The sequence below is a fragment of the Strigops habroptila genome, unplaced genomic scaffold (assembly GCF_004027225.2).
Source record: "Strigops habroptila isolate Jane unplaced genomic scaffold, bStrHab1.2.pri NW_022045602.1_ctg1, whole genome shotgun sequence".
Lineage (NCBI taxonomy): Eukaryota > Metazoa > Chordata > Aves > Psittaciformes > Psittacidae > Strigops > Strigops habroptila.
The window spans coordinates 66329-81503 of NW_022651083.1; the positions used below are offsets into that span (position 1 = coordinate 66329).

Sequence of the window (15175 nt, forward strand, 5' to 3'; positions counted from 1 at the left end):
TAACAACACCCCCAACAACACCCCATCACTACGCCTCCCAACAACACCCTATCACAACACCACCCCCCCATAACAACACCCCATCACAAGAACACCTCATCACAACACCCCATCACTACACCCCCCAACGACGACACCCCGCAACAACACCCCATAACGACAACACCCCCCCATAACAACAGCCCCCACAAACAACACCCCATAACAGCAACACCCCATCACAACACCCCCCACAACACCCCCCGCCCCCCGCCCGCGGCTGTTCCCGCACCGGCGCCGTCCCCCCGCGGCAACAGGCGGCGGCGGGTGACGGGGGGGGGGGGAGGTGTCACCCGCCCGTTGCCGGGGCAACAGCCCCCCCCGCCCCCCCCGGGCCTGGAAGGGGAAAAGGGACCTTTCACCTGCAGCCAATGGGGGAGCGGCGCCCGCCGCACGCCCCGCCCCCCCGCCGCCGCCCTGACGTCAGGGGTGGCCCCGCGCGCCGATTGGCTGCTGGGGGGGGTGACGTCACGCGGCCACAAGGCAGTGCGCGGGGGGGGGGGGGTGTTAAAGGGACAGAGGGGAGGAGGGGGCGTGGCGCCGAGGCGTGACGTCACGCGTGACGTCACATGGACAAACGTGTGTGCGACAACACGCATGGACACGGGTGCGACACGTGACACACGCGTGTGCATGTGACATGTGACACGCATGGACACGCGTGCAACGTGACACACACACGGACACGGGTGCGACACGTGACGTGTGACACGCAACACACGCATGGACACGCGTGTGACACGCAGGCACACGCATGTGTGCAGATACGCACATGCACGCACATGTATGAACATACATGTATATACATGTACACATGCATACACATACATACACACACATTCACATATACAAATATACGTATGGATGCACACATCTATATGTACATACACGCATACATGCATGTATTCTGCTGTACACATATACATATACACGTATGTATATGTATACACATGTACACCCACATAAACACCCATACACGTACATATATCCACACACACATCCACATGCACATATACACGCCTGCACATGTGTATATCCACATACGCACAAATGCACACGTATACATGTGCATTCACATGCACACATATACACAAACATACACACAAATACATGTATATATATGCATACATACGTACATGTTCTCACATATACACGCAGACATGTATGTACGCACAAGTCCACATGTATATATGCAGCTATACGCACACGCTCACATACTCACATATAACGACATATATGTACATGTATACACACATACATGTAGATATGTATACACACATGTACATATGTATACAAACGTGCACACATGCACACATACATATACATGCACATACACACGCACACACCCACGCATACAGGCATATACACACATATATTTGCATACATGTACCTACACACACCTGCACCCGTACCTGTACATACACGTACACATGTATACGCACACATACTGACCTACATGTGTACCGACACACACATATCCATTTATACATGTGTATACACACGCATGAACCGTGTGTATGTATATCTACACACACATACACACCTCTACGTATACACACACATACATGCGCACGTACGCGCACATACGTGCACATTTACCCCCATATGTGCGTCCACACAGGCCCACGCACACATGTACACACACACACGCACACACACATGACACACGCGCTGACACGCGTGTCCATGCGACAGGCACAGCCCCCCCCGCACGTCCCGCCGCACTCACCCTCCATCGCCCTCCTCGCGACCAGGCCCAAGCCGCGGCCTCGCCCAGCGCCGGCAGCCGGGCCGCGGGGGGGGCGCCCCGGCCGGGGCGGGCACGACAGGCCGAGGCGGCGCAGGCCGCGGCGCGGAGCGGCGCTTCGGCAACCTCCGGCCGCTTCCGCCGGACTCTTCGGCAACTTCCGGCCGCTTCCGCCGGCCCCTTCGGCAACCTCCGGCCGCTTCCGGCAGGGCGCGGCGGCGGGAGGCGGGCCGCGCGGCGGACGGCAGTTGTGGGCGTGGCTTGCCATGGGGATGTCTTATTAATTATTCATGAGCGGTTCCATCGCCCCGCGGGGGGGGCTGGGACCGGGAGCGCCGCATCCCGCCGGGGCCGCACGGCGTAACCGCTTCCCTCCGCTTCCTCCCGCTTCCCTGTTGCCTCGACGGCGATAACGGGACCCGCTTTCCCCTCCCTTTCCCACCGCTTTTACTCCGTTCCTCCCACCCCCGCTGAGGAGAGCCCCTTTGGTACGCTCTGGCCACGCCCCCTCCCCCCCGAGGCTATATAGGGGGGGCGCAGGCGGTTGGTACCTCAGTGGGAGCGGGGAGCGCGGAGCGGCCGGACGCAAACGGAGGAAGTTCCGGCCGGGTCCGGCTCTACCCGGAGGCGCCACGGGGAGCTCCGGGGCTCGCTCCGTGCCCGTGAAGGGGCAGCCTTTGAGGCGTGTTTTGTAGCTGAAGCGGCTGCGAGGGGCCGCGTTCCGCCCGCCGCCATGCACGGCGGGCCGCCCTCCGGAGACAGCGCCTGCCCGCTGCGCACCATCAAGCGGGTGCAGTTCGGGATCCTCAGCCCCGATGAGATGGTACCGGAAGGGAGAACGGGGGGGGAGCGGACCGAGAGCGGCCGAGGGGGACGGGAGAGGCGGGAAATGGCGGCGAGGCAACGAGAGGGGGGGGACAGAGAGGCCCCATGGGGGGTATAGCGCCCCCCACAGGGTGGGGGAGGCGCTGGGGGCGGGGAGAGGGAAGAGGAGACCCTGAAAGGGCCTTGGAGGGGTCCTTGGGTGCCCTGATGAGGCTTTAGGGTGCTCAGGAGGGTCCTTGGGGTGCTCTGGAGGGGTTTTGAGGTACCTGAGGGTGCCCCCTGAGCCTCCCGGAAGACCCAGTGGCCTCTGGAGCACTCTTGGGGTTCCTGGAGGGACCTTTGGGGGTGCTGGAGGGTCCTTGGGGTGCCCTGATGAGGCTTTGGGGTGCCCTGGAGTGTTCCAGGAAGAGTATTGAGCGTCTCAGGGTGCCCTGGAGGGGTTTTGGGGTACCTGGGGGTGCCCATTGAGCCTCCAGGAGGAGCCAGTGGCCCCTAAAGCGCTATTGGGGTCCTTGGGGGTACCTTGGATGTGTCTGAGGGGGGGTATTGGGGTCCGAGGAGGCACCTTTGGCGGTCCAGGAGGGTCCTTGGGGTGCCCTGGAGGGTCCTTGGGGTGCCCAAGAGGTTTCCAGGAGGCCTCTGGGTGAGTATTGGGGTGCTTGAGGGTGGGTTGTAGCCACCTGAGGGGGGGCTGTTGGTGTCCCCCATCTATTTGGGGTGCTGGGGGTGCTTAGGACATGAATTAGGGGGTCTGGGGGCTCCCCATGTGCCTCAGTTTCCCCTTTGTCCCCTCTAGAAACGGATGTCGGTGACTGAGGGGGGCATCAAGTACCCCGAGACCACAGAGGGGGGACGCCCCAAACTTGGGGGGCTTATGGACCCCCGACAGGGTGTCATTGAGAGGACGGGGCGCTGCCAGACCTGTGCCGGTGAGTGGGGGCACCCCAAAACTGGGGTGCATGGGGGGGTTTAGGGTGCTCCTGCATAGAGGGACATGGGGAGCACCCCAAAACTGGGGTGTCTGGGGGGGTTTGGGGTGTTCCTGGGCTCTTTACTTTTGGGGGAGCCCCTTGTGTTTGGGGGAATCCACTTTTGGGGGGGGGACAACCCGTTTTTGGGGGTGACCACCCTCTTTTTTAGGTGGAACCATCTGCTTTTTGGGGGGGAATGAACCCTCCTTTATTTGGGGGGGCACCCCCTTTTTGGGGGCAGTTTTGGGGTGGAACCACCCCCTTTTTGGGTTGAACCAACCCCTTTTGGAAAGGGGAAACCCCCTTTTGAGAGGCCAAACCATCCTCCTTTTGGGGGGGACACCAACCCCCTTTTAGGGCAACACCCCCACCCTTTTGGATCAAACCATCCCCTTTGGTGGGGGAGACACCCCCTTGTAGGGCCAGACCCCCCCTTTTTGGGGGTCAAACCATCCCTTTTGGGGGGGGACACCCCCTTTTAGGGCCAGACCTCCCCCTTTTTGGGGGTCAAACCATCCCTTTTGGTGGGGAGACACCCCCTTTTAGGGCCAGACCTCCCCCTTTTTGATCAAACCATCCCTTTTGGGGGGGGGACACCCCCTTTTAGGGCCAGACCCCCTTTTTGAGTCAAACCATCCCTTTTGGGGGGGGGACACCCCCTTTTAGGGCCAGACCCCCCTTTTTGATCAAACCATCCCTTTTGGGGGGGGGGACACCCCCTTTTAGGGCCAGACCCCCCCTTTTTGAGTCAAACCATCCCTTTGGTGGGGGGGGGGGCCCAACACCAAGCCCCCTTTTTCGCTGGAATCCCCCCGTTTCGGGCCCCGCCAGCCCATGTTGGGGGGCGGGGGGGTGCAGCCCCCCCGGTGCCCCCCCGGCCACGTGCCCCCCCCCGCAGGGAACATGACGGAGTGCCCGGGGCACTTTGGGCACATCGAGCTGGCCAAACCCGTGTTCCACGTGGGCTTCCTGGCCAAGACCATGAAGATCCTGCGCTGCGTCTGCTTCTTCTGCTCCAAGCTGCTGGTGGACTCGGTGAGGAGACCCCCCCGGCCCCCCCCGGCCCTGGGGGGGCACGGAGGGAACCCCAAAACCCAGCCCCTGCGCTGGCGCCCTGCTGCTGGGGCTGGCTGTGGGGCCAGGCTGGGCTTCCCAGGGGGAACTGCGGCCACTTTGGGGTCTAGGGAGGGGGGGACACACACAAAGAGGAGGTGACAAAGGGGGGGGACACCAAGAGGAGGTGACAAACACCCCAAAATGGTATTTTATGAGTTAAAAATGATGTTTTCTGACCCCAAAATAGTCTGTTATGGCCTCAAAATGGGCTCTGGTGACCCCAAAATGGGCTCTAAAGCCCCCAAGGTGATGTTTTATGACTCCCAATGAGCTCTGGGGACCCCAAAATGAGGTTTTATGACCCCAAAATGGCATTTTATGGTCTCAAAATGACATCTTGTGACCCCGAAATGATGTTTTGTGACCCCAAAATGGGGTTTTGTGAGCCCACATGAGCTCTGGGGACCCCAAAATGAGGTTTTATGGCCCCAAAATGGCATTTTATGGTCTCAAAATGACATCTTGTGACCCCAAAGTGATCTTTGTGACCCCAAAATGAGGTTTTGTGACCCTAAATGAGCTCCTGGGACCCCCAAATGATGTTTTGTGACCCCCAATGAGCTCTGGTGACCCCAAAATGTGCTTTTATGAACCCATATTAGGTCGTGTGACCCCAAAATGACATTTTATGAGCTCAATTGAGTTCTGGTGACCCCAAAATAACATTTTATGACCCCAAAATGATGTTTTATAACTCAAAAATGACCTTTTCTGACCCCAAAATGATGTGTTGTGACCCCAAGATGAGCTCTGGTGACCCCAAAATGAGGTTTTATGACCCCAAAATGGCATCTTATGACTCCAAAGTGATCTTTGTGACCCCAAAATGATGTTTTGTGACCCCAAATGAGCTCTTATGAACCCGTACGAGCTCCTGTGACCCCAAATGAGCTCTGGGGACCCCAAAATGATGTTTTGTGCCCCCCAAATGCCATTTTATGACTCAAAAATGATATTTGCTGACTCCGAAATGATGTTTTATGACCCTGAAGGAGCTCTGGTGACCCCAAAATGACATTTCATGACCCCAAAATGATCTTTGTGCCCCTAAAATCACAGTTTATGATCCCCAAAGGTGGTTTTAAGACCCCAAATGATCTTTGTCACCCCAAAACGGTGTTTTGTGACGCCAAAATGATCTTTGTGCCCCTAAAATGCCATTTTATGACCCCCAAAAGTGGTTTTATAACCCCAAAATGATCTTTGTCACCCCAAAACGGTGTTTTGTGACCCCAAAATGGTTTTTGTGCCCCTAAAATGACAGGTTATGACCCCAAAATGATGTTTGTCACCCCGAAATGACATCTTGTGACCCCAAAATGGTGTTTTGTGCCCCTAAAACGACAGTTCATGACCCTAAAAAGCACTTTTATGACCCCAAAATGATGTTAGTCACCCCAAAATGATGTTTGTCCCCCCAAAATGACGTTATAACCCCAAAATGGTGTTTTGTGACCCCAAAATGATCTTCGTGCCCCTAAAATACCATTTTATGACCCCCAAAAGCAGTTTTATGACCCCCAAATGATCTTTGTGCCCCTAAAATGCCATTTTATGCCCCCCAAATGATGTTTTCCGCCCCCCCAATGCCCTTTTCTGAGCTCCAAATACCACTTTGTGCCCCCCCCGGAGCAGAACAACCCCAAGATCAAGGACATCCTGGGCAAGTCCAAGGGGCAGCCCAAGAAGCGGCTCACGCACGTCTACGACCTGTGCAAGGGCAAGAACATCTGCGAGGGCGGCGAGGAGATGGACCACAAGTTCGGCGTCGAGCAGCCCGACGGCGACGAGGACCTCGCCAGGGAGAAGGTGGCACCCCCCACCCCCAAGTTACCCCCCGGACCCCCAAGTTGTGCCCAGACCCCCAACTTGTCTCCTAAAGCCGTAGCTGTGGGGCTTGGGGCATCTCCAGGGCCTTTGGGAATGGGCTTGGGAGCATGAGGAGTGCCCCCCCCCCAACGTTAATAGCTCATTAATGAGGGTAATTAGTGTATTAATAAGCTATGGGTGGCGCCATGGGGCTGGTAATGAGGTATCTGCTTGTTAATACCCCCATTGATGCCCCCGTGGCTCCGTTAATGAGTAATTAATGGTTTCATTAATGCGGCTGTGATGATGTTTGTGTCCCATTTCCATTAATACCCCATTAATGGTGCTGTTAATGCCCCCATGAGCCTGTTATTGCCCCATCTGCACGTTAAGACCCCCCTTGATGCCCCCATCACCCCGTTAACGCCCCATTAATGTCTCATCACCCCATTAATACCCATTGATAGTCCTGTGCCCCCCATTAACACCCCATTAATGCACATGTCACCCCATTAATACCCCATTGATGTCCCTTTCGCGCCATTAACACCCCATTAATACCCCATTAATGCTCTTATCACCAGATTAGCAGCCCATTAATGAATGTGTCACCCCATTAATACCCCATTAATGAATCTGTCACCCGATCAACACCCCATTCATGCCTTTGTCCCCCCATTAATACCCCGTTCGTGCTCAGGTCACCCCATCAACACCTCATTATTGAACCCGTCACCCCATTAACACCCCCCTTAATGCCCCCAGCACCCCATTTGTGCCTCTGTGCACCCCTTTCATGCCCCCAGGACCCTGTGTCTGCCCCCGGACCCCATTCCCCCCCCCTTTAACCCCATTCTTGCCCCCATTGTCCCCATTCTTGCCCCTGCTAACCCCGTTCTTGCCCCCATTGACCCCGTTCATGCCCCTATTAGCCCCGTCATTACCCTCATTCACCCCATTCTTGCCCCCACAAACCCCATTTTTGCTGCTATTAACCCCATTCTTGCCCCATTGACCCCCTTCTTGCCCCCATTGACCCCATTATTACGCCTGGTAACCCCATTCTTGCCCCATTGACCCCCTTCTTGCCCCCATTGACCCCATTATTACCCCTACTAACCCTATTCGTGTCCTCATTCACCCCATTCTTGCCCCCATTGTCCTCATTCTTGCCCCTATTAACCCCATTATTACCCCTACTAATCCCATTCTTGCCCCATTGACCCCATTATTACCCCCATTCACCTCATTCTTGCCCCATTCACCCCCTTCTTGCCCCCATTGTTGCCCCACTGACCCCATTGTTGCCCCACTGACCCCATTCTTTCCCCCATTGACCCCCCTCTTGCCCCCATTGTTGCCCTACTGACCCCATTGTTGCCCCACTGACCCCATTCTTTCCCCCATTGACCCCCCTCTTGCCCCCATTGTTGCCCCCACTGACCCCCTTCTTGCCCCCATTCACCCCCTTCTTGCCCCCATTCACCCCCTTCTTGCCCCTATTCACCCTCTTCTTGCCCCCACTGTTGCCCCACTGACCCTCCTCTTGCCCCCATTCACCCCACTGTTGCCCCCCTGACCCCATTATTGCCCCACTGACCCCACTGTTGCCCCACTGTTGCCCCACTGACCCCCCTCTTGCCCCCATTCACCCCATTCTTGCCCCTACTAACCCCTCTCTTGCCCCCACTGACCCCCCTCTTGCCCCCGCTGTTGCCCCCCTGACCCCGCTGTTGCCCCGCAGGGCCACGGGGGGTGCGGGCGGTACCAGCCGCGCATCCGGCGCTCGGGGCTGGAGCTTTACGCCGAGTGGAAGCACGTGAACGAGGACTCGCAGGAGAAGAAGATCCTGCTGAGCCCCGAGCGCGTGCACGAGATCTTCAAGCGCATCTCGGACGAGGAGTGCTTCGTGCTGGGCATGGACCCCAAGTTCGCCCGCCCCGAGTGGATGGTGTGCACCGTGCTGCCCGTGCCCCCCCTGGCCGTGCGCCCCGCCGTCGTCATGCAGGGCTCCGCGCGCAACCAGGTCAGCTGGGGGCCGTGGGCGCCTCTGGGGGGCCAGAGGTGACTTTGGGGGGCCAGAGGCGCCTTTTGGGGGGCTATAGGTGCCTTTTGGGGGGCTATAGATGCCTTTTGGGGAGTTATAGGTGCCTTTTGGGGGGCTAGAGGTGCCTTTAGGGGGGCTACAGGTGACTTTAGGGGGGCTATAGACGTGTTTTGGGGGATTATAGGTGACTTTTGGGGGTGTTAGATGCCTTTTGGGGGGCTATAGGTGACTTTGGGGGGCTAGAGGTGACTTTAGGGGGGCTACAGGCGCCTTTAGGGGGGCTATAGACGTGTTTAGGGAGGCTATAGGTGACTTGGGGGGGCTATAGGTGACTTTAGGGGGGCTGGAGGTACCTTTTGGGGGGCTATAGATGCCTTTTGGGGAGTTATAGGTGCCTTTTGGGGGGCTAGAGGTGCCTTTTGGGGGGCTATAGGTGCCTTTTGGGGAGTTATAGGTGCCTTTTGGGGGGCTAGAGGTGCCTTTTGGTGGGCTAGAGGTGCCTTTTGGGGGGCTAGAGGTGACTTCAGGGGGGCTACAGGCGACTTTAGGGGGGCTATAGGTGACTTTTGGGGGGCTATAGGTGCCTTTTGGGGGTGATAGGTGCCTTTGGGGGGCTATAGGTGACTTTAGGGGGGCTATAGACGTGTATTGGGAGGTTATAGGTGACTTTAGGGGGGCTATAGGTGACTTGGGGGGGCGATAGGTGCCTTTTGGGGGGCGATAGGTGCCTTTTGGGGGGCTATAGGTGCCTTTTGGGGGGTTATAGGTGCCTTTTGGGGGGTTATAGGCACCCATTGACGTTGGGGTCCCCCCGTTGACATTGGGGTCCCCCCATTGATCTCCCCATGTTGACCTCAACCTCCTCCATGTTGACTTTGAGCTCCCACCATTGACTTTGTGTTCCCCTCGTTGCTCTCTGTCTTTTCCACCTCAATTTTTGGGGTCCCCCCATTGACACTGGGGTCCCCCCATTGACACTGGGGTGTCCCCATTGACATCGGGGTGCCCCCCATTGTGTGTCCCCCCCCCCCCAGGATGACCTGACCCACAAGTTGGCCGACATCGTGAAGATCAACAACCAGCTGCGGCGCAACGAGCAGAACGGGGCGGCCGCGCACGTCATCGCCGAGGACGTCAAACTGCTCCAGTTCCACGTGGCCACCATGGTGGACAACGAGCTGCCCGGCCTGCCCCGGGTGCGCCCCCACCCATGGGTGCTGCGGGGGGAAGGGGGGGGGGATGAGCTGCCCCGGGTGCGCCACCACCCGTGGGTGCTGTGGGGGGGGGGGATGAGCTGCCCCGGGTGCGCCACCACCCGTGGGTGCTGTGGGGGGGGTGGGGATGGGGATGAGATAGAGTTGGGTGATGAGATGGAGATGGGTGATGGGAGGATGATGGGTGATGGGATGGAGATGGGTGACGGGATGGAGGTGGGTGATGGGATGGAGATGGAGATGGGATGGAGATGGGATGGAGATGGGTGATGGGATGGAGATGGAGATGGGATGGAGATGGGATGGAGATGGGTGATGGGATGGAGATGGGATGGAGATGGGTGATGGGATGGAGATGGAGATGGGATGGAGATGGGTGATGGGATGGAGATGGAGATGGGATGGAGATGGGATGGAGATGGGTGATGGGATGGAGATGGGATGGAGATGGGTGATGGGATGGAGATGGAGATGGGATGGAGATGGGTGATGGGATGGAGATGGAGATGGGATGGAGATGGAGATGGGATGGAGAAGATGATGGGATGGAGATGGAGATGGGATGGAGATGGAGATGGGATGGAGATGGGTGATGGGATGGAGATGGAGATGGGATGGAGATGGAGATGGGATGGAGATGGGTGATGGGATGGAGATGGGATGGAGATGGGTGATGGGATGGAGATGGAGATGGGATGGAGATGGGATGGGGGTGGAGATTAGGATGGGATGGGATGGAGATGGGGATGAGATGGGGGTGGGATGGACATGGGGATGGAGGTGGAGATGGGAATGGGGTGGAGGTGGAGATGGGAATGGGATGGAGATGGAGATGGGATGGACATGGGGATGGAGATGGAGATGGGAATGGGATGGAGGTGGAGGTGGGGATGGAGGTGGAGATGGGGATGGGATGGAGATGGACAGAGAGATGGGGATGGAGGTGGAGATGGGATGGGGATGGAGATGGGATGGGGATGGAGATGGGTATGGGTGATGGGATAGAGATGGGGATGAGATGGGGATAGGATGGGTATGGGTGCTGGGATGGAGGTGGGATGGAGATGGGGATGGGCATGGGGATGGAAGTGGGAAGGAGATGGGAATGGGGTGGGGATGGAGATGGGGTGGGGATGGGTCTCATCGAGGCTCCATCACATCCCTCACCCAATACCTGATCTCAGGCTGGTTTTGGGGTGTCAACCCCCCCCAACCCCCTATTTCTCCCCCCCCATAAACCGTACAGGAGTCAGGGTGTCCCCAAATGTCTTGTGGCCCCCCCAAACCTGTCTCATTGCCCCCAAATCCCTGCCCAGGAGCCAGCGATTGATCCCGGGCTTGGATCCCATTGATGCTCCATCACATCCCTCACCCACCCCCCGCTCCCGGGGTGCTTTTTGGGGGGGGGGTCAAACCTGTTCTGACCCCCCATTTGGTGCCCCCCCCAGGCCATGCAGAAGTCGGGGCGCCCCCTGAAGTCCCTGAAGCAGCGGCTGAAGGGGAAGGAGGGCCGCGTGCGGGGCAACCTCATGGGCAAGCGCGTGGACTTCAGCGCCCGCACGGTCATCACCCCCGACCCCAACCTGGCCATCGACCAAGTGGGGGTGCCCCGCTCCATCGCCGCCAACATGACCTTCGCCGAGATCGTCACCCCCTTCAACATCGACAGGTCCCGTCTGGGGGGGGCTTGGGGGCGGTTTCGGGGTGGTTTCGGGGTGATTTGGGGGTGATTTGGGGGTGATTTGGGGGTGATTTGGGGGGTTATGGAGGAGGTGGCCCCGCTCCATCGCCGCCAACATGACCTTCGCCGAGATCACCACCCCCTTCAACATCGACAGGTCCCGTCTGGGGGGGGCTTGGGGGTGGTTTGGGGTGGTTTTGGGGTGATTTGGGGGTGATTTGGGGGGTTTTGGGGGGTTATGGAGGAGGTGGCCCCATTCCATCACCTTTGGCAAGCTCGTCACGCCCTTCAACATTGATGGGTTGGGCTTTGGTGGCTGTTTTGGGATGATTTTAGGTGGTTTTGGGGTGATTTGAGGGGGTTTGGGGTGATGTGGGTGTTTTTGGGGTGTTTTTGGGGTGTTTTTGGGGGGTTTTGGGGGGTTGTGGAGGAGGTGGCCCCGTTCCATCGCCTTTGCCGGGCTTGTCACGCCCTTCAACATTGATGGGTTGGGCTCTGGCGGCTGTTTGGGGGTGATTTTAGGGGGTTTTGGGTTGATTTTAGGTGGTTTTGGGGTGATTTGAGGGCGTTTGGGGTGATTTGAGGGGGGTTTGGGGTGATTTTAGATGGTTTTGGGCTGATTTGGGAGGTTTTGGGGGGTTATGGAGGAGGTGGACTCACTTCGTCGCTGCCAACATGAGCTTTGCCAAGCTCATCACCCCCTTCAACATTGATGGGTTGGGCTCTGGCGGCTGTTTTGGGGTGATTTTAGGTGGTTTTGGGGTGATTTGAGGGGGTTTGGGGGTGATTTGGGTGTTTTTGGGGTGTTTTTGGGGGGTTTTGGGGGGTTATGGAGGAGGTGGCCCTGTTCCATCGCCTTTGCCAGGCTTGTCACACCCTTCAACATTGATGGGTTGGGCTCTGGTGGCTGTTTGGGGGTGATTTTAGGTGGTTTTGGGGTGATTTGGGGGGTTTTGGGGTGATTTGTGTGGTTTTGGGGGGTTATGGAGGAGGTGGCCCCATTCCGTCGCTGCCAACATGACCTTTGCCAAGCTCGTCACCCTCTTCAACATTCATGGGTTGGGCTCTGGTGGCTGTTTTGGGGTGATTTGAGGGGGTTTGGGGTGATTTGAGGGGGGTTTGGGGTGATTTTAGATGGTTTTGGGGTGATTTGGGGGGTTTTGGGGGGTTATGGAAGAGGTGGACCCACTTCGTCGCTGCCAACATGAGCTTTGCCAAGCTCGTCACCCCCTTCAACATTGATGGGTTGGGCTCTGGTGGCTGTTTTAGGGTGATTTTAGGTAGTTTTGGGGTGTTTTGGGGTCTCTTAGGGTGTTTTGGGGGTGATTTGAGGGGATTTGGGGTGGTTTGGGGTCTGTCTTGGGGTGTTTTAGGGTGTTTTGGGGGTTATTTTGAGGAGTTTTGGGGGTGATTTGGGGGTGATTTGAGAGGTTTGGGGAGTTTTAGGGGTGATTTAGGCTGTTTTGGGGGTGATTTGAGGGGTTTTGGTGTGGTTTGGGGTCTGGTTTGGGGTGGTTTAGGGTGTTTTTTGGGTGATTTGAGGGTTTTGGGGGTATTTTAGGGTGTTTGTGGGTGATTTGAAGAGTTTTGGGGCTGTTTTAGGCTGTTTTGGGGGTTTTGGGGTGTTTTGGAGTGATTTGGAGTGATTTGGTGTGGTTGGGGGTCTGGTTTGGGGTGTTTCAGGGTATTTTTCAGGTGATTTGAGGGTTTTGGGAGTATTTTGGGGGTGATTTGAGAGGTTTCGGGGTGGTTTGGGGTCATTTGAGGTGACTTGAGGGGTTTTGGGGTGCTTTGGGGGCTGTTTGGGGTGATTTGGGGTGCTTTGGGGTCTGTTTTGGGCTGTTTGTGGGGACTAGAGGGGGTTTGGGGGATGCTTTGCGCGGTTTGGAGGGGAATTTGGGGGAGCCGCCGGGGGGTTGGGGGGTCTCGGAAGGGTTTGGGGGGCGCCGGGGCTGAGGCTGGGTCGGTTTCGGGGGGCGCCGGGGCCGAGGTTTCGGGGTGCGTGACCTCGGGCGCCCCCCGCAGGCTGCAGGAGCTGGTGCGCCGCGGGAACAGCCAGTACCCGGGGGCCAAGTACATCATCCGCGACAACGGCGACCGCATCGACCTGCGCTTCCACCCCAAGCCCAGCGACCTGCACCTGCAGACCGGATACAAGGTGCTGCGCCCCAAAAACGGGGCACCCCAAAACCGGGGCACCCCCAGAAACAGGGCACCCCAAAAACAGGGGATACCCTGAAAACAGGGCACGTCAAAACAGGGGGTACCCCAGTGCCACCCCAAGCCCAGCGACCTGCACCTGCAGACGGGATACAAGGTGCCGCACCCCGAAACAGGGCACCCCAAAACTGGGGTACCCCCAAAAACAGGGCACCTCGAAACAGGGGTACCCCCAAAAACAGGGCACCTTGAAACAGGGGGTACCCAAAGACAGGGGATGTCCCAAAACAAGGGGTACCCCAGTGCCACCCCAAGCCCAGCGACCTGCACCTGCGGACGGGATACAAGGTGCTGCACCCCGAAACCGGGGCATCCCAAAAACAGGGGGTACCCCAGAAACAGGGCACCTCGAAACAGGGGGTACCCCAGTGCCACCCCAAGCCCAGCGACCTGCACCTGCAGACCGGATACAAGGTGCTGCGCCCCGAAACCGGGCACCCCAAAAACAGGGCACCCCCAGAAACAGGGCACCCTGAAAACAGGGCACCTTGAAACAGGGGTACCCCAGTGCCACCCAAGCCCAGCGATCTGCACCTGCAGACCGGATACAAGGTGCTGCACCCCAAAAACGGGGCACCCCAAAAACGGGGCACCCCCAAAAACGGGGCACCCCCAAAAACAGGGTACCCCGAAAACAGGCCACTTTGAAACAGGGGTACCTCAGTGGCACCCAAGCCCAGCGACCTGCACCTGCAGGCGGGATACAAGGTGCTGCACCCCAAAACCAGGGCACCCCAAAAATGGGGCACTCCCAAACCAGGACACCTCAAAACCAGGGCACCCTGAAACCCGGGTACCCCCAAACCAGGGCACCTCAAAACAGGGGGTACCCAAAAATAAGCGATACCCCAAAACAGGGCACCCCGGTGCTGCCCCAAGCCTATCAACTTTTACCTGCAGATGGGGTGCAAGGTACCTGCACCCCAAAACTGGGGGTACCCCGAAACTGGGGTACCCCCAAACTAGGGCACCTCGAAATGGGGTACCCAAAGACAAGGGATGTCCCAAAACGGGGGGTACCCCAGTGCTGCCCCAAGCCCAGTGACCTGCACCCCGAAACTGGGGGCACCCCTAAACCAGGGCATCCCAAAATAGGGGCACCCAAAACCAGGGGATACCCCAAAACCAGAGCCCAGCGATCTGCACCTGCAGATGGGGCACAAGGTACCTGCACCCCAGAACTGGGGTACCCCAATACAGGGGGTACCCCAAAACCGGGGGGGGGCTGCACCCCAAAACCTCCTCCAGCACCCATGGGCCCGCAGCTTGGGGGTTTGGGATGTGAACCCCCACTTTGGCCTCCCTTCAGCCCCCTGAGATTTGGGGGTTCACCCCTTGGATCCCCAAAGAGCTTCAGGTTTTGGGGTTCACTCCCTGACCTGGGACCTTTTTGGGCTCAATTCCCGGGGTTTTGGGTCCCGGAAGATGCTGTTTTTTGGGGTGACCCCCACTTTGGGGGTTTCCCCCCCCCCATTTTTGGGGGGTCCCCCCCCGGTTTTGGGGCGC

General features: G+C 57.9%; 1 protein-coding gene across 2 annotated transcripts in view; it reads left to right on the forward strand.

Moving 5' to 3' along the window:
* Nucleotides 1-2346: 2346 nt before the first annotated feature.
* The window catches only part of POLR2A (RNA polymerase II subunit A), a 39273-nt gene continuing 26444 nt past the window's right edge, over nucleotides 2347-15175 (forward strand). Inside the window, exons 1-8 of one of the 2 annotated variants that reach the window (XM_030474542.1) lie at nucleotides 2347-2609; nucleotides 3408-3540; nucleotides 4481-4617; nucleotides 6334-6507; nucleotides 8252-8533; nucleotides 9589-9750; nucleotides 11217-11437; nucleotides 13475-13607. In XM_030474542.1, the coding sequence (XP_030330402.1) occupies nucleotides 2520-2609; nucleotides 3408-3540; nucleotides 4481-4617; nucleotides 6334-6507; nucleotides 8252-8533; nucleotides 9589-9750; nucleotides 11217-11437; nucleotides 13475-13607 (1332 nt within the window). In that variant the 5' untranslated portion in view covers nucleotides 2347-2519. Of the gene's footprint in view, nucleotides 2610-3407; nucleotides 3541-4480; nucleotides 4618-6333; nucleotides 6508-8251; nucleotides 8534-9588; nucleotides 9751-11216; nucleotides 11438-11520; nucleotides 11607-13474; nucleotides 13608-15175 lie in introns of those variants that run through there. The other variant, XM_030474543.1, reaches the window with a different exon arrangement.